At 40.7% G+C, this 18856-nt stretch overlaps 1 protein-coding gene across 11 annotated transcripts in view; it reads right to left on the reverse strand.

The window, feature by feature from the left end:
* LOC116735781 (RNA binding protein fox-1 homolog 3-like) overlaps nucleotides 1–18856 on the reverse strand; it is a 551222-nt gene that overhangs the window by 24054 nt on the left and 508312 nt on the right. For 10 of the 11 annotated variants that reach the window (XM_032587876.1, XM_032587867.1, XM_032587869.1 and 7 more), the window contains 5 exons: nucleotides 14413–14466; nucleotides 7755–7847; nucleotides 6248–6308; nucleotides 5532–5585; nucleotides 54–186 (listed from right to left, as the gene is read on the reverse strand). In XM_032587876.1, coding sequence (XP_032443767.1) covers nucleotides 54–186; nucleotides 5532–5585; nucleotides 6248–6308; nucleotides 7755–7847; nucleotides 14413–14466 — 395 coding nt within the window. The remainder of the gene's footprint in view (nucleotides 1–53; nucleotides 187–5531; nucleotides 5586–6247; nucleotides 6309–7754; nucleotides 7848–14412; nucleotides 14467–18856) is intronic. The other variant, XM_032587877.1, reaches the window with a different exon arrangement.

An 18856-nucleotide genomic window follows, 5' to 3' on the forward strand; every position in this document is an offset into this window, starting at 1 on the left:
ACTGTGTGGAGTGCTGGTGGATGTGTTCAGAGGTTTAGAGAGTAAAGACTCACGCTCCGTAAGCAGGGATGGGTGGCGGAGGCGGAGCTGTGCGGAACGTGTTGTACACGGCTCGTCCCCGTCCCCGCAAGTGGGCACCCCTGTAGGCCACCGTAGCGCCTGTGGCAGGGTAGGGAAACCCTGTTACTGTGGAGAGAAAACGACTTTCAGAGAAAAGCCTCCACTTGGCATTGCTTACCTTATGACAGAATACATTAGAGAGGGACATGTGGCTCTGCTCTGACAGAAAGCATTATGTGGAAGACAAGGAAACAATAGATTTAATCTTTTCTAGGTGCGCCTCATCGAGCATCTCCCCTTCCCCAGTTCGCTGCTTTGTGTCCCACTCAGCAAGGATCCACATTTGCCGAGCGCGTTCTTCGCCAGCCTTGGCGTCCGGGCGGCTAATGGATGCTGCACCACTAGTTTCGCTCCATGGCTTTCGCACAGTTTGGACCCGATGGGTTTAAATTGAAGAGGAGCGATTCCAGGACAACCTGACTGGATGATCCGACAATCAGCTGATCTCTCGGGGTGAAAAGTGAAGGCAGATGTGAGAAAATGGCCAAGGCAAGATTAGAGGACAGCTAATGGGAACTTCAGGTCTCCGTTTAACCTTCAATCAGTCCGGAGGCTGTCTGATTACAGCCTGCAGAGGTGCATACAAACACACTGATCTACAGACATGATTAACTTGGGCTCCACTCTTCCTGCAATTGTAATTCCCTCACACACCCCTCCTGCACCGAGTCCATCAAAAAACAGTCAGCACCATTATCCTTCATCCTCTGAAAACGCCCCATCGTCACCCTCGCCTCAACTTATTCAAGCTGTATCTAAAATCAAGGCCTGTCTTAAAAAGTAAGTTATCCTTAAATACACTAATTTCAGACTATTTTCTCCCATATGTTACATGTAGTGTATTTTTCTTGAAGGACTTTTTGTTCAGCCAAACGTTTGAGTTGCACACAGACACTTTGGGCAGTTGAGGCTACCACTACCTTAAAAATGATTGATTCTGCAAATATGAATGGGTTGTTCCAGTCATTGATCTGAATATAAGAGTTATAACTAGGCTAACATAAAAACTGAGGTAAGAGGGGAGGGTGTAAAAAATAAGCTCCTTGGAAAGTGTAATTATGCTTTACTGTTCTTTTGCTTACTTTTTGTTTTAAATTTATTTTCTCTGTATATAACTTTTTTATTACACTACATTCAATAAAGTCGTACCTATATAACTAGCTTTTTTACATGTATAATTGGTCGCTGTTTGCTGGATGATGTTCATCTTCGCCATTATCTCACTTCTGTTGCTAATCCATACGACGTTTGATTCATTCTGTGCAAAAATAGCATACTACTACTACATAAAATCTGTCCATGCATTTTTCTTTTGTACTTTTCTGTCATGATACAGTTCTTAAATTTAATTCATATTGGTTGTGGCTGCACAATCTGTACCAGAAGCACAGCTAATTTGCGCATGAGCTAAAATAGATGGTTTTGTTTCTTTTTTCTTTTTGTAAAGTCTAAAACTATTTAACTGCATTTCCCTGGACTGATCTATGCGTCAGTGTACAACAATCAAACGTGAGAAAAGATTGAGTAATAAATTAGGGATACAGTCCGATAACACCTTCAGTTAATCTCATAAAAGATGTGAATGTTATATTATTATAATAAGGATCCACTAGGGGGCGCATTGACGGCGTAACTAGCTAACAGTCAAGTGAGTCCAATATACAATTTTCTCCTAAATTATCTTTGAACTAAATTATGACAGTTATTCTTTAAGAGAATAAAAAGTAGCATTTTAGTTACATAAATAAATATGTTACATTTTGAAGAATAATCTGGACGTATTTGTTCAGCTCAAATCAGCCAAAAGGTTTTAAAACAACTTAAAATTGGAGTTGTTGAAGCCTGCAGAAACCCTGTTTTTCTACTTTCCTCATTTACATGACGAGTTTTGAGTGAATTCATCGCAGAGCGCCTCCGATCGGAGGGTACGAACTTGTTGGCCGGTTAATAGCATGAATCCAATCTGAAAGAAGCGTCGGCGCGCGCTCAGCGTTTGTGGCGTTAACCCCGCAGCTGGTTACAACCACTGAGCACCGTAATGAACAACGCTGCAGTCCGGCCCCGCTGCTTCAATAAAGCTGACAAGGAGACAGATTAGTGGTGCTTTTAAAAACACGCAGAGCCAGGTTTAATGTCTTCCACCATTAACATCATGCTCCATTAGTGGGTCCAGACACACATTCAAAGTTTGCATCTCATTTGGCCAGGTGACGCCCAGCGTTGCACCCTCCCACTAACATGCAGGCCACTTTCTTTACTGCTGCTGCACCAACCGGTGCCCCTTTTCCCCCAAAAGTGATTTATAGTGCTGACCTTGACATTTAAATTAGTCTTTTTTTTTGGGGAGCAGTGGACGTCAGAAAATGCAGTCGCTAAAGGGCACATACACCCTCGTTCTAAGGTGTTTCCTCCAAAGAAAAATAAATTATGCGTCTTCCTTTCTTTTTTGAAAATTTGTATGCAATCTGCATGCAGTGATGTATGTGAATGTAAACTCATAATGAGTTGGCGATAGGCTACACTGCTTCAATAATAACCCATAAATCAAAGACACTGTCACACCTTGGTAGGCGCGTGAAAAGCAACAACAGGCGCGGCGAGCGGGAGCACACGCCGGCTCCAGCCACCAAAGTCAAACACCTTTTCCAGGAGGGGCGCCGGGGAAAATATGAGTTATGTGCCGGAGGGCGGCGGGGTCACGCTGCACCTCATATGTCATCCGTGTCAACCTGAGAGGAGCTCAATACCTGCAGAGCCAGTCGGACCCGGGGTAATCCCGCTCCGTGCCAATGATGGGGTCATAACCGGCTCCCATAAAGAAAGATCTGATTTTCCACAAGGTTGAGCTCTCTAATACTTCCTGCTCAGATACACCAGCGTTTAATCCACGCACTGGGGACCAAAAACAGCTTAATCTAATCAAGAGTCTGGAGCTTAATTATCCCCCTAAAGTACACTCCAACAATGAGAGGATCTGTCTACATATATTAAGACGGCAATTAGCCTTTCTTTTCTGTCATTTACACAGCTGCTGGATTTCCACCAGTCCTCAAGAAAACTCCACCTTAGTAAGTGAAGATATGAATTGGTGAGTGAAAAGCCACTCATCTGCTGTCTCTGTTGGAATTAGCTGCAGAGAAGAGCGTGTGAGTGGTAGCCTGAGGGGGCGGCCATACGACGGCGCCTCTAAGTGACAGCTGTCTGCGGCGCCCAAAGCCTCCAGCGCCAGTAATGAAGAAAAGTTTGCCAATTACATGGCAACGAGCTAAACAGTGCAACACGCACATCCGCCTCCGAGGATTTCTCTTAGCCGTTTTAATCGTTCCTTTTCCATTTTAACGCAACTCCAACACCTGCATCTGGTTTGTTTTGATGAACAATAAAATCAAAACTAATATGAAACCCTGTAACGCTCGTCTAATTAATCATTTCCATTAACAAAGAAGCCGCTCAGACTGCTGCCACTTCCAGCACCACACCCATGTGTTCCTGCATGGCCGTTTGAGTCCATTCTGCATAAATTATGTAGTTTAAAATCACATTAGCGCACATTAAAACAGGAGAAAGGTAAGCACAGTTATTGTTTGCCTACCAGCTACTGCACACCATCATTTGTGCCAGCGCTAACTTTTATTGCCAGCTCTCTTCGTTTAATTGGGAGCCCTCAGTTGGAGGAGGAAGTGGAGCCAGGGGCCGATGCCGCAGACCCCGCCAGCCCCCCTCCCCCATCGGGAGGAGGAGCCAATCTACCCTGGAAGAGGTTAAGAGCGGGGAGCCGGCGTGAGGCTCTCATCCGTCATTCTCCTGAATGGGTTTTGAGGACAATAAACCTGTAGCGCCAGGACGAATGGAGACGAAGTGTGCTGTCACCGAGCCAGGATTTATGGCTCCCAATTTCACTGATCTCCTGCACAGAAATGAGGACTGATAAACAGTGATTAATCGCCTTTATATCCCATTTTACTCCCACCGAAACTATATTAACTATAACCGAGACGTTTTTGGAACAATTCTGCAACATGATTCGTTTTTTTTGTTTTTGTTTTTTTTTCCCTGAAAGAGGAAACACCATAAGATCTCAAGTCTTATTTTTGTTTTTTTTTTTACAAAAAGGAAGCAGTTTTCCACAGATTTTGTTTCAAAAATGTATCTCTTATTTATGTTTCCCATCTTCCCAGCTGGCAAGCATATGTTGTCGTTTAGGCTTGGCAAACTCCAGCGCCATGTCAAGACGACTTGAAAAATTAGCAGCCAATAAATCACACAGCCCCTCCTGCTTCCCCTGCCTGGAGTGGTGGACCACACTCCCTCTGATTTATGAGATGATTTGGGAAGTGTGGGTGTGTGTGTGTGTGTGTGAGGAAAATAGAGGAAGCGTGCATGGAAGAGGAGACATGTATTAGTGTCTGTGTTCTACATAGGTTATCTATTTCTGTATGCTGCGATGCTTTGGTCTGAGAGTCTGAAAGCGGGGCAGGTGGTGGAGCTGCATGTAGGCCGGGAACGTGAACGTTCGCTTATATGACGCTCACATTTCGGTTTGGGGAAAATTCTTCCCGATCGCGTCCAAATGAATGAGCGTGAGGCCGTAAAAGGAGTGTGTGTGTGCGCGCACAAATAATTATCAGAGGAAGATGTCGAAACGAAAGGAGTGCTGTGGGGGGGGGAGGTGAGTGGGAGGCAGGGTGAGGGGTTGGGGCTGAAATAAAAATGATAGATGACTGCTTTCTGTCATGGACAGTTATTTAGAGGTTCGCCGTAAAGCTGTCCGGGGAATGAACAGATTTTAGTCTAATGAGCAGAAAGGAAAGCCGTTAAAGTGGCGCGATGTGCTCAGCACTTCTTCCAAATGAAATAGTACCATTTCCCCCTCATTAAAATGCAAAGGGTTCATATAACATACAGCAATAAAGCTGGCATGTCGAGGCAGGGAGAGATAGGGAAAACCCCACTGAGCTCATCTCGCTCCTCCATTACTGAGACCAGAAGGAATAGCGGCCTTCGACAGGGTGGGTGCCAACAATATCTCTCACTCAATCTCCCTTATTCGGTTAGCTCTGTAAAAGTCAATCTGGCGCACTTGGCAAATCCATCCCCAGCAGCAGCCTCCACAATCTGATAACAGTTGCAGGGGCGCTTGCTCTTGAAATCATTTTTTTTCTCTTCTTTTCCCGCAGCTTTACAGTTGCACACTGCGCAAACAATGGCTCAGGCTCCCTCAGCCACTCGGAGCGGCTCGGATCATCCACTGCTTATCGGCGCCGCGCTCAGATTCACTTTGATTCACGGGGAATTTCATGTTCAGTCGCTTCAGGATGAACCCGATTGTAGGAATTCAGGGGGTCAGATCGGGATTGGCTGCGGCTGATAGCGACGGAAAGGTACTGGGGGAAAAAAGCAAACAGTCTTACCAGCATACAGTTCAGGACCGTACACGGCTCCTACTACCGGGTTCAGCTTCCAGCCTGCACACACACAACAACACACCTTAGAAATTATAATAAAAACTATTTATTTCTTCTTCTTTTAGCTAAAGTTATGCTTGTGACTGCGTGGCTCAGCTTTCACAGCCCCCAGCGCTGCGTTTACTCAATTACATTTACTGGAGCAACTTCTTTTTTTAGAAAATTTACCTTTTACTTTAGTTATTTCTTGAATTACTGCTTTTTACTTTTACTTGAGTAAAAATATACTGAAGTACTGCTACTGTTACTTGAGTTCAGTTTTTGGATACTTTGCCTACAGGACGCTACTTACTTAGAGATTTGAGATTAAAGTCATTTATCGGCACACACACTGCAAAAATGCAAAATCTTACCACGTATTTTTGATTTAAATATCTTAGTACACTGGGAATAAGACAAAACTAACTTACAAGTAACTTTTCAGCAAGTCAGTAATTCCTTAATACTGATGAAAAAGAGCTTGTTCCAGATTATTTTACATTTTTCTGAAATTATGAGTGAAATATTCTCCCAGTGGAACCAGAACTTTTTAAAAATTAACATTAATTATTGATGCTCTCCTGGAACAAATAGTGGATAATGCTGTCAGTTTAGATTTTTATTTGACATCATTAGTTTAAATTTATTTAGATAAATGTTAAACAGTAAATGACGTTACTCACCGTTTGTGTAAGGGTTGGCCACCTTTTTGTTTGTCATCACTCGTGCGGTTGCATTGTTCACCTGGCAGAGCAGGAAAAACGTTCTGGGATTAGACGCCAACAACACGAGCTAAACATTCAGGAGGGCCACAAGCAAGCAGCAAACCAAAAGGAATGAAAGACATTCTCAAAATAAAATCTTCTTCTCTTTGTGCTTTTTGAATCAATTCTGTTTCAGATTATCAGACAAATTTAACAGAAACCAGTTTTTCGCTTTGGAGAATTGTTTTAATTCAGTCACATTGGAGGATTTTTAAGTCTGGACTTTGATTAGGCCACTCCAAAGGAGAGCAGGATTCATGGTTCTATCGATTACGACAAAATAAATCCTGAAGCAGCGAAGCAAACGGCCGCTGAGTTTGACTCCAGGTTTCTTTTTCTTTTTCTAATAGAGTTTCACACTGATCAGCTGATTGTTTGATGGGAGATTTAATTGATCTATTTACAGAAAATGAATCAGGTGAAGCTAAAACTGCCACCTGAGGAATTCTGGGTAGAAAAAAACTGTTTTTGAATGCAAGATGTATTTTTTTAATAGTTTTGGTCTAACTACTGCTTTGATTGTGTTGATCTTTCAGAAAATGTAGTTTTTTTATTCAATTTATTCCAGTTAACAATTAGTTGATTAACAAATTTGCTGACAATTATTTCCATAATCGATAAATCATTTCAGTCTTATTTATCACTGTGGTTCTCTGGAGTCACAGCCTCAGAAATGACTTCAGAAACCTTCAATTTTCTTTATATCTGAGGCTCATTTATCCCTTTTAGGCAGTAATCAGGTCTGGCTTTCCTAAAAATGTGGTTCTCTATTTATTAATCAAGTGAGCGGTTACATTTCCACACAGAGCCACGTTGGTTTTAACAATTTTTAGAGTTATTTTAGTTTGATTTTAAAATTAGTTTGATGATCTGAAACATTTCAGTGGTACAAAAAAGCAATCGAAGAAGAAAAAACATCAAGTTGTTCTTTCCATCAGAAATATTTCTGCTGCTCTAAAGAAAAAAAGATGAGAGCATGCATCATTAGCCTACATGTCTGACCAAAAACGAGCATCTTCCAGCTTCACTAATTGGTTGCAAATCCAAATATATGCCAAAGAAAAGGAGAAACTCCAGCCTGCGCTCTGAGTTTCCCCCGTCAACCTGACAGGAGCGACTTTGTAAACAAAAGCAGAATTAAAGCAGGCAACATGAAACGCAGGAAATGCAGGTTCAGATCTGATGATGGCATGCATTCATTCTGCTGTCAGGTGATGATGGACAACGGCTCGTCCAGCTGGACATGTATGGATCCCACGTTCTACTGAGAACAAATTACACGCACCATTATGCATGCATGCAACCACATCCATACACACACCCACACACCCACACACACTGTAGCCACATGCTAATGCTTGGATTAGTTGGTAAACTGAGCACACAGCAGGCAGGAAAGGAGAAAATGTGGGAAAAGTGGAAGCACCTCGATTTTGCGTCCCTCTACGATTGTACCGTTTAGTTTCTCTCGCGCACGATCGGCGTCTGTGCTTGTTTCAAAAGTTACAAACCCAAAGCCCTGAGAGCGGCGCGGTCGCCACAGGTGGAGGAAGAAAGGACACACAAAGGGAGAAGAGAAGAGAGAGAGGTAAGAAGACAGGAGAAGGTGAGCAGCAGCAGCGGCGGCGGCGGGTTGTAAGCAGCCAGATTAATTAGAGGCAGTTAGTGAGGCGTCAGGAAACAGCAAACAGAGAGATCCGAGAACGGTGACACGACCTCACACGACCTCACACGGCAACACCAGCAGACCTGCCCGCTTTACCCAATTAAACGCCACAGCTGCCGTGGCATTGGCAAAAGTCAGAAAACACGGCTGGCTGCCATGATGGCGCTTTAATTATAGCCACAACTCGCTCCTTCTGCATCACTGCAAAAACGCAATTTCACCAAATACTTTTGGTTTAGTTTCCAGTGCAAATATCTTAGTACTTTTAAAATGAGACTAAATTAACTTACAAGTAACTTTCCAGCATGATATAGGCAATAATTCCTTAATTTTGATTAAAAAGTACAAGTTCAACTGGCAGATTATGAGGAAATTGTCTTGTTATAAGTGGGAATATCTGCCAAGCTAAACTTGTTTTATTGATTTTAAGAAATTATTGGCTCAAAACAAGTTCTTATATCTTACTGAAAAAGTTACTTTAAAGTTGATTTTGTCTTATTCCAAGTGTACTCAGATATTTTAACAAGAAACTAAACAAATATACTTGGTAAGATTTAATGTTTTTTCAGTGTTCCCCTTCGTTTGAGGCCCAGGAGCAAAAGAGGATTTCTCACTGCAAAAACACAAAATCTTACCAATTATTTTTAATTTAATTTCTAGTTACACTTCAAATAAGACAAATCTATCGTAAAAGTAATTTTTCAAGAAGAAATAGTAGCTTGTTTTATGTCAATAATGACTTGACATTGATTTAAAAAGGCAGATTATTTCACTTACAGTAAAGGTACAATGTTTTCTTAGAGAGAAAATCTGCCTAAGTAGTACTTTTTAAATCAATATTAAGGATTTATTGAGTTAAAACAAACTCATATATCTTACTGAAAAGTTATATTTAAGTTAGTTTTTCATATTTAAAGTGTATTAGGATATATGCACCAAAACGTCTTGGTAAGATTTTGTGTTTTTGCAGTGTGAAACCTGATCTTAAAGGTTCAACATCTTAACAGAAAGTAGGAATAAAGACCAAAGAAACGATATTGACTAAAATATACCCAACCTCCATCCCCCCTCTCCTCCCGCCTCTCTCCCCTGGGGGGTTTTGTCACTTCGCTGAGTTATGTGGACTGGGATCCTGGACCTGAGCCATTAAGATATTCTGGCCAAACAAGTCCCATTCCTTTAGTTTCTATATATACGCATGGCGGTGTGCAGGGAGCATGGCCGCTGCTGCCTGATAATTGCTGGAGGATGTAATACATGTGAGAGACGGCGAGCGCCGCGATCCGGCGTGCACGTCCCCGGCTGCTACTCCTGGCATAAATAACACGGGACCTGTCCGCGGGGGGAACGCAGATAAAGAAATAAATTCAGAAAAAAAAAAAGAATTGAGGGCAAAATTAATCCTTTGGACACTCACCCGACTCCGTTTTTTTATCACGCCAAATAATTAGCTTACAAGAGGAGAGAGTGGAGGCGCCATTTTTCAAAGGAGACAAACATATTGAATGCAAATTGCCAAAGCTTCATAGGAAATAGATTATTTATTAATGGCCTGATAGGTTCATTATATAGCACAGAGAGCGCGCGAGGGAGAGAGGCATCATGGGTAATGGCTTTGTGGGGCACAAACAATAAATGCTTGTTACGGCGGAGGAGGCAGGTTTATCCGGTGCTCCATCTTGTCTGGCAGAAGAGGCTGAGCGCAGCAGCGGCGTTGGGGCGGCGGCTACTTCCTGGACGCTCCACGCGCCCCAACGCCAGCCCAGCAGCCCCCAGTAGCTCCCAGTAGCCCCCAGTAGCTCCCAGTAGCCCTCAGTAGCTCCCAGCTATCAATGGGAATCGATAGGATTCATGCCTCAGCTGTCGGCGTTATGAATGTAGAGCCGTGGAGCTTCTACTCTCTATTAAAGGAGCAGCTGGAGGAGCCGCGCCGGGCCGGTCACGGCTTCACCTGTCCTGACTGATGCCGCAGCAACGCCTCGCTGCGGCGGCCATTTTTCCTGCCTCTCCACGCTCAGATAGTGTTTGGGATTGATGCGATCCGTGTCCGGGTTAAGTTCGGTCACCGGGTGCTTATTATGGATGAGTTTTAAAGTGCGTGACGGACGTATTGCCCGACACTTCGCCTCCCGGTTGGAGCTTTGTTTACTTAAAACTACAGCAGCTCCATGTTTGGGGAAAAATGCTGAGCTGCTTCTTATTTAAATAAATCTGCATATTTGTGACCTTTTTATGAAGACTAACAACCGGGATGGGAACCAGCGAGCGCGAGGCCCAGCGCCGCATAAAGAGGGGAAGTCAGAAAGTGCTGAGAAAGGTAGTCGCACATTGTTAGTTTTGGTCTTATTATTGGATTTCTTTATTTATAACCAGAAGAAATGCAAAATAAGGCCAACTTCATCCTTCATGTGGCTCCTTTAAATTAATTTATTCAACATATGGACACATGATGTTCTATTTGTGAGGAAACAGCCTAGATATGTTCAATATTGATAAATTATATTTATTTGGTTGTGTAACAATTGCTTGAAGTTGAACACCCCATTTATTCAGGCACACCTAAATAAATTAGAATATCATTAAAAAGTTAATTTGAGTCACTAAATCTAAATATGTAGATTTAAGGATTTATTTGTGAATAATTGTAGCTAACAGAAAATTGGAATATTTAATCAAACTGATTTTAAAAGAATGATTTTAATCCAGAAATGTGTTCCTACGGAACAGTATCAGTTCTTGGTTTGGGCTCCTTCTGCATAAATTACTGCATCAATGCGGTGTAGGACGGAGGGGGTAAGCATCAGGTGTTCAGGAAGTGCAGGTTGCTATGACGACAGGGTTCAGGTCTCTCCAGTTTCAATTCAGTTCAATTAAAGAAAACTTTATTAATCCCAGAGGGAATTACATTTTTCAACAACTGAAGCAGCTAACTACCTTTAGCAACGTGCTAAAGCTCATCAGGGGAAAGAAACATCAAGAACTCCAAAATGAAAGCTACTCTTGCCATCTGAAGAAACGCACCGCTCCCGGCCAAAAACAACCAATCAGAGCCAGGAGGAGGGACTTAGCACTGTCAATCAATCTCATGTTCTCACTGCTAAATGCGCTAATGATTGAGAAACAACTTACTGATACAGAAGAACCCTTTGTCATCAAGTCAGTGGTGGTCATGCTAATTATCCTGAGCTAACTACAGGCTGTGCTAGCTCCAGAATAGCAGAGAGCAAGGTGAAGTGATTGACAGCGCTAAGACCCGCCTCCTGGCTCTGATTGGTTGTTTCTAGTTAGCGCTGGGAGAAAGTTTTTTTTCACAGCTTGTCTGTCTCATATCAAACTGTCACAATATAGTGACAGTTTTAACAAATATGTAAAAGAATATATTTTATTAAAGTTACATTCTGCAGCTTTAAGAAGAGATTCGACATCCTGAAGACGTCTTAAAGTTCTGACTCCAACTGCAGACATTTTGAATCTCCTCAAAACTCTTCAGACTTTTGCTTTCATATTTCAATTTATTCAGATCCACAGTTGCAGACTCTTATTTTGAAGTTGAAGTTGTCTGGTTGTTATTAATGAAGGTCACATCAGCACTGATGAAACAGTTTATTTACTAGAGAATACAGCGAATGGCTAAAGGTGGTGAAGTTTGGAGCTTCCTGTTTTATAAGAAGTCTGATTCACTTTGAAATCCAAACCAGAAATGATCAATAAGCGATCAATAAGTGATCATTTTTACTTCAGGACCAGCCTGAATTCAGGAACCAGTTTTTTTGAATTGTATCTGGTAAACAGGTAGATGTTGGTAGCAGAAGTTACATTTACTGCACCATGTTGCTTTTACTGGATTAATACTTTTAAGTAACGCTACTTCTACTTGAGTACAACATCTGACTACTTTATCACCTTCAGTTACTTTACTGAAATAAACTAATGTATTTTAAGCAAAAATAACACGAATGACATATCAGGCGTTATGGTGATCATACAGTAAACAGTAGATATTATTATCACTGTTCTGTGTAAATTATTTACTTTACGTATTAGTTTCAAGAACTGAAATTCAGAAATATTTGTAATGTGATTTTTTAATGTATTTTATTATTCAAAGAACCAGAATCTGCTGATCATTTTATATTTTGTTTGTACGATTACATCATTTTGGGTGAATTTAAACGGTGCTACTTTGGATGAATACGTTTTACTTCCACTTCAGTAAAAATACTGTGCAGTAGTTAAACTCCTGGTTCTGTAGGAGAGGTTGTACATTTTCATTCACCAGGACGTTTTGCTGAACATTTTATTTCCATCAGCTTGTATTTTGTGCTGCTGCTGTTTTGTAGTTTTGCTCCTCTGACGTTCATGTGATTTTAATCCAGCTTCAGAATGTAAACGATGTGAAATAAACACAAATCGATGCCTAAAGTTCTCCTCTCTCCTCCTGTTGCTCCTGAGGTGATAAAACACGGAAGCAGAACTCCTGCTAGAAATGTGTTGCTGTTGCAACTTCCCTTGGATTTTAGGAGAACTGGTTGGTGACGCTAAACACAAACGGGTAAAAATGGAGCCTGAAATGTTGACCGTTTTAATTAAATGAAACAAGTTTCTGCAAATGACAAAGGCCTAACAACACAACCACTGTAAGTTTTTAATTTTTGTACCACCAGATTTTTAAATAGTTAAGCTACGTTCACACAGCAGCTGAATGTGAACCAAATCCGTTAGTTTCTTTTGCAACCTACATCCCACGTTTTCATGGCAGTCTGAACGGTCCAATTAAATGTTTTCACCATAGAAAAATCTGATTTGCGCCACTTCCATATGGAATATTCAATCATATCTTATTGATCCAAATCCAAATTTTATGTCAATGATGTGAAATGTGCATCTTGATTCTGCTGCAGAAGAAGCCAGACGCCATAAATCTGGACGTAAACAACTGCTGGACATGGATTTGTCTGACTCCACATCCAAACAGTCAATGCTGCTGCTGTTAGCTGGACTTTCTTTCTTTCTTTTTTTTAGTCTCTTTCTGACTTGGTGACTATTCTGTCGGTTCTGTCTTTATATCCATCCATAGACGACGGCGGCCATTATTACTGCCGTAAACAGAGCGCTGAGGCGGGACGTCTACGTTCCTCTTCTGCGCATGCCTTCACAGAAGTCTGACTACAGTCGCATTTAATTAGTAGCATGAATGACTGCGCAAAAAATATTGGATTTCAGCAAAAAATCAGAAGTGAGCGTCAAGAGATGCTGTGTGAATGTAGCCTCAACACCCGCCATTGTTACAAGAACAAAAATCTGTTTTAAAATCTAAAATCACCAAAAATGTTGAGATTTTTTCCCCCTGACTCAACAATAAACTAAGCATGACCTATTTTAATTTAATCGTTAATTGAAAGCCAAACAGATTGCTGATTATTTTGGGTTCTGTTGATAAAAATGGAAAAAAATATTTTCTGTATTTATAGCAATAAAAACATGATCTAGGTCAATAGTCATTTGAAAACACTTGTTATATTTAGACAAATGTTAATACAGCAATTAAAAGCAGATTTGAGTTCACTACGATGTACTTTAAAAAATACACTGCAAAACAAAATATTAGCAAGTATCTTTGATCTAGTTTGTAATGTGAAATGTCCCTAACCCTACCCTTAGTACACTGAAAAATAAGAAAACTAAATTACATGTAAGTTTTCAGCAAGATAAATGAGCTTGTTTTTAGTAAATAATTCCATAAGGTAGATTAAAAAGTACTATTTCCATTTGCAGATTATTTCACTTGTAACATTTTTCAAACTCATTCTTGAATTGCAGACAAGGGGCCACAAATGGCCCACAAACCCATTTTGAACACCCTGAATCATTAGTTCTAGTTTCATTTCCGAAACATTTTATGCTCCTAAACTAAGCGAAACATTACAACCAAGTCATGAAGGTTTCAGGTCTTTGCTCAAACCTTGAAATCCATTTTCAGTTCTTTTAAAATCTCATCTTTTTCTGATGTATCTTCTCGTCAGCTGGATGTTTTTAAAAGTCCTATGTTTCCTCACAAAGTGAATATCTGAATCTGAATAACATGAAGCCATCTGAATGAATGGTGAGGTTTGGAGCAGGTTCCTTCCCATCTGCTGGAGGACCTGCAGCTTGCTGGTGGATTAGGCAAAATGTGAAACAGCTCAATAATAAATTGATTGACAGAACTAATGATTCACAACTTGTGTGAGAGCTGCAACAGACAACAAAACAAGAGGGAGGGAGGGAGCCGGAGAGCGAGGGGCCGGCTGAATTCGGCTCTCCAGGACCGGGCTTAGAGACGGCTACTCTCCGCCAATGTACACACCACACTAATGCCATCATTAGGAAACAGAAGAAGTACATGGTAATGAAGCAGCTGGCGTTCTAGTTCACTTACCTTGGATCCTCGCTCATTAAAGATAATCTCCACATCTAAAATCTTTCCAAATTGCTGTGGAGAGAAAAGAAAGACAGAAGAGCAGAGATGGAGTTAGAAAGCTTGGCTGGCTGTGAATTCATGAGGAGGAAGGCTGGAGAGAGAAAAACCATTAAAGCGATATGGAAATGTTACTTTTGTGGGGAAATGGTGGTCAATTTGCATTTGTTAGCTGAGCAAACAGTTGTTGAAGGTTGTTGGCGAGAACTCATCGCTTTAATGCGTCTGGATTCGTATCAAGAAAACGAGACGTTTGTAGAAATACTTGATCTTTGATAATTTTGCAGCGTTTCTGATCAGAGTTTGTTTATTTCCGACGCCGTTTTGATGTTGTCACCCTGGAAAAACCTCCTGCTGCCTCCCCGCCTCCTCCCCGGTCCGTTCTGTTTTGTGTTTGTGCGGCCAGCAGAACCTCAGGGCCCGTCCCCGGGGGTTACCGCGCTCCAGCCTTTCGATTTAACAGGCCTGCCTTCGGATCATTAGAAAACAGAGGAATGAAAGTAAACTGTAAGTTCCTCTAATGAGTGGAGCGAGTGCGACTTTTAATTGCTGTCTACAATGGCCGTATTATTTCATTAAAAGTAATTACCCTGTCAAGCGGTCCGCGTCGCCTTCATTTCAGCACAACAGGGAAGAAATGGGCCTTCCATGTGGTCGGCGCTCAATGGGAATGGATGGATCGTTTGACTGAGCCGCTAATAGGGGTTAGGAGGAGCTGGCTATTATCCGGCTGCAGACAGTGGAGTGGGCTTGAGGAGCAGAAAAACTTCTGCTTCCTGCTCCTTTTAAGGGCGACGCACCGCATCTCCGCTCCTGTCCGCACATCTGTCTGCTGCGGCGCTCAGCTCCACTGATTCGAACAGGGAGCGCAGGCATTTATATCCCAGCGTGACGCCCCCTTTCTCGCCCGAGAAGACAATGCTTCCCCCACGCTACGTGCAGATGCTAATTGTTTTAACCGAGTGTAATGGGCTTGTGGCGTCGATTAATTAGTTTCAGAGGAAGTCGTCTTTGTGGATTTCCACATGGCGCTGGGGACTGTTCGCTGCTCACCACTGATCTCACTCCTATCCCCACCCACACACACACACAGGGATAAACAGCTGCATCAGCAGCAGCGATAAACAATAGCTTCAGTGGGAGGAGTCTCCAGAGGGAGAGACTGATGTCATCTACAGTCTGGGACTGCAGCTCCATCCATCCACAGAGCAGCTCTAAGTTCAGCGACCACACCGGCGCTTCCTCACGTTTCACACCATTTATCACCCAACATCTAAACGCTCACGCATTTCACACCAGCTTCCTCACAGCTTTTAATCTGCACCTCCACGCATCGCAGACACGGTTCATACAGGTGCTTCAAGTCCTTCAAAATGCTTGAATTTCAGTTTATAAAGTGCTTAATATTCAAAGTGCAGTTTTGTAATAAAGTGCAATCTAATGTTGAATTCTCCCAAAACCTGTGCAAATCGATTCATCTCAATTCATTCAAACAATAAAAAGACAATCGGGATAATCGCTTCTTGTTTCAGGTTAGTTAGAATCATTAAATTATTTCTGTTTACTAAATCCCAGAAAACCTGAGAACTTTTTCTTTGTAACTTCCTGGTCTTAATTTGACGATTTGTTTGGATGGTTTCAGTGTGATGGTTATTATTCCTCAGTAACTTATTGATCTGTGTAATTGAAAGAAAGGTTGAAATTGGAGGATTTTTTTGTTAAACTAGTGTTTTTGTGATTTTTTTGTTTTGTTTTCTCAGAACAGAACATTTTAAAACATTAAATTCTTATATTTTAGTCTACATTGTCTGTACTGTCAAATGTAGAATACTATCATGAGATATTTATAGTGAATTGAAACTGTCTTCTTTAGTTTATTAGTTTTGTTTTTATCTCTGAAAAAGTTTCAAACTTCACTGTTAAAATGCTGAAAAGTTCTTGAATTTCACTGTGAAAAATGTACGAACCCTGTGCAGAAACCAGGAAATGATCTCCTGAACATACCGACACTTTTCCTTCAGTGAAAATCTAAAACGTTTCAAGCATTTTCATGGTAAGTTTTTATAGTCTTCATTCATTACTGTTGATAATGTCTTCTGACAGCAATGTAACAAAATGTTACAATTTGGAAAGTCTCTCTTACACACTGGACTGGTCTGAGAGCAAAACACAAATTTAACCAAAAGAAATCCCCAATTATAATACCTTTACCTTTTAATTACAGAGATCAGTGACTCATTGAGCTATTAGGAATAATAAATATTTATTACACTGAGGTAATTAACTTCCCTAGTCAAATGAAAAGCTTTAATACAATATAAATAACCACTTAACCTTCTTTTCTGCTAAAATTAGGTGGTAACTTAATGTGGATTAGACAAACCTCTTCATTTGAGCCTGTTGAAACTTCCCTGGTTTGTGAGCGTTTGTAGCTAAACACGGCTTGGTGCTCAGAGCGGGTTTTCTCCGCTGCTGTGCCAGGGAAACCCAACGGTTGGTCTGCTCATCACATCACCTGTTGCTCACATGAAAAGGAGCAAACGAGCTCAAAAACCCTTAAAAACTCTTAAATTTGTGTCTAAAATTAAGACCCTAAAATGTTTTACATTTATTTAAGAAAATGTAAGTTTGCCTTAAAGTTTGCTGTGGCAGGAGCATTTAATCTCGTACATTCTCGTAAATGTTTTTTCTCTCACTGGACTTTTCTGACCGGCAAACGTTTGAGTTGGAAACAGACGTCATTTCATTTTATGAGTCATTTGAGGCTGTTAATATGTCCTCGCTAGCGAGCTAGTTAGCTTTTGTTTGCGTCTCTCATAGGTAAGTGCAAATTTATCACCAAGTTGGATAGATGACGTCCGTTTTCGTCAGCGGCTCATTCCTGTTGAAACCTGTACGAGGTTAGAGGCAAAGCTCAGCACTGTGTGGGTTAAAGTTGATCTCCAACTATCCAAAGACAATTGGTCGCCTAATGTCGCATTTATTTAGTGGATTTCACTGTAAGAACAGAGGATGCAAACCAAACTCATCATTTTGGATAGGAGCCATCAATTGACAGATTTGCAGTGAATACTTTACAAGTTAAGATGATTAATATTAATTTACTTCATAAGTAAGCTTAGTAAAAATACAATCTAATGTTGCATTATGGAGAAGGTATGTGTCTAATTATTAATAAACATGGAATAAATAAACAATCAGGTAGCCTAGTATATATGAAAAAACTGGTTAGCATCTAAACTTTTGTACATTTTACGTTTGCTCTGGTGTCGGGGGAATTGTCGTTTAGGACAGAGGTAAAAATCATGTGGCATGAATTTAAGTAAAGTTGGTGATTTGATCAAATCAACAGAAGTTATGGGTCAGTTTCAAAGCCAGTTATTTCCAACTTTTGCAAACACTGCTGGCTAAGAGCGCCAACCAGGTGAGCTGCTTCCACAAAAAATAAACTCGACTTGAACAAATAGAAGCTGTACTGACATAAACAACATGGGACAACAATCCAATTCAATACTCCAATACGTCCACCATGGTGCCTCAACGTGTTTAGATGACATTAGTTGCAAAGCGTCAACATTTAGAGACCGCAGATCCCATGTCTCTGAAATGACTTCAATAAAAGGCAAAATGATCACTTTCCAATTTTAGGTTTTTAGAAAAGAATACTAGTTTCCACTTTACTACAAAACTCAGACACTTTCAAGGACTTTATACAAGGTGTGAGTGATACAAGCTTCAACTTTTATCACAGTAATCTGTGGAAATATTGTGATAACTGTAAAAGTACAAGAACTATTTATTACTTCTTTTTCAGATAACTTCATGGCTGCGATTGTGTCACAGCAGTTATTCCCCCACAAACACAAACATTTCCATTGTAATCCGTTTCTTTAGGACACCAGTCACATAAAGAAGTACTAAACTGCACACAGTAACTGGATTTTATTAGATTTTCAGATTTATTGGTATTTATTGATACTTTGGGAGTTGTTGTTTTTTTTTTTAAATAAATGCAAGAACATTTAAAAGAACCCTGCTTAATTATTTTACTATATAAAATGTTGTAATAGTACAGCCATGAATCAATATGCTGTGTTATATTTAGGTCTGTCATAATAACAAGTTGTGCTGGACAATAAATTGTCCCAGAAGTTATTGCGATAAATGATAACATTGTTGTTTTGAGACAATTTTCAACTAATATCGAGATAATGGCATAAAAATGCAACAGCATATTCTCAAAGATCAATAAACTTTCAACTCTATTGAACATTCAATGCTGGAACTGGAAGACATTTTAAATATCCAAAAATAAATAAAACAGAAACAATAAATAAAATTAATTATAAAGTCTGACCAAAACTGCAGACTGAAGACTTTTATCATCCAGTTTTTGGTAGAAAGA

This window comes from Xiphophorus hellerii, chromosome 16 (assembly GCF_003331165.1).
Source record: "Xiphophorus hellerii strain 12219 chromosome 16, Xiphophorus_hellerii-4.1, whole genome shotgun sequence".
NCBI lineage: Eukaryota > Metazoa > Chordata > Actinopteri > Cyprinodontiformes > Poeciliidae > Xiphophorus > Xiphophorus hellerii.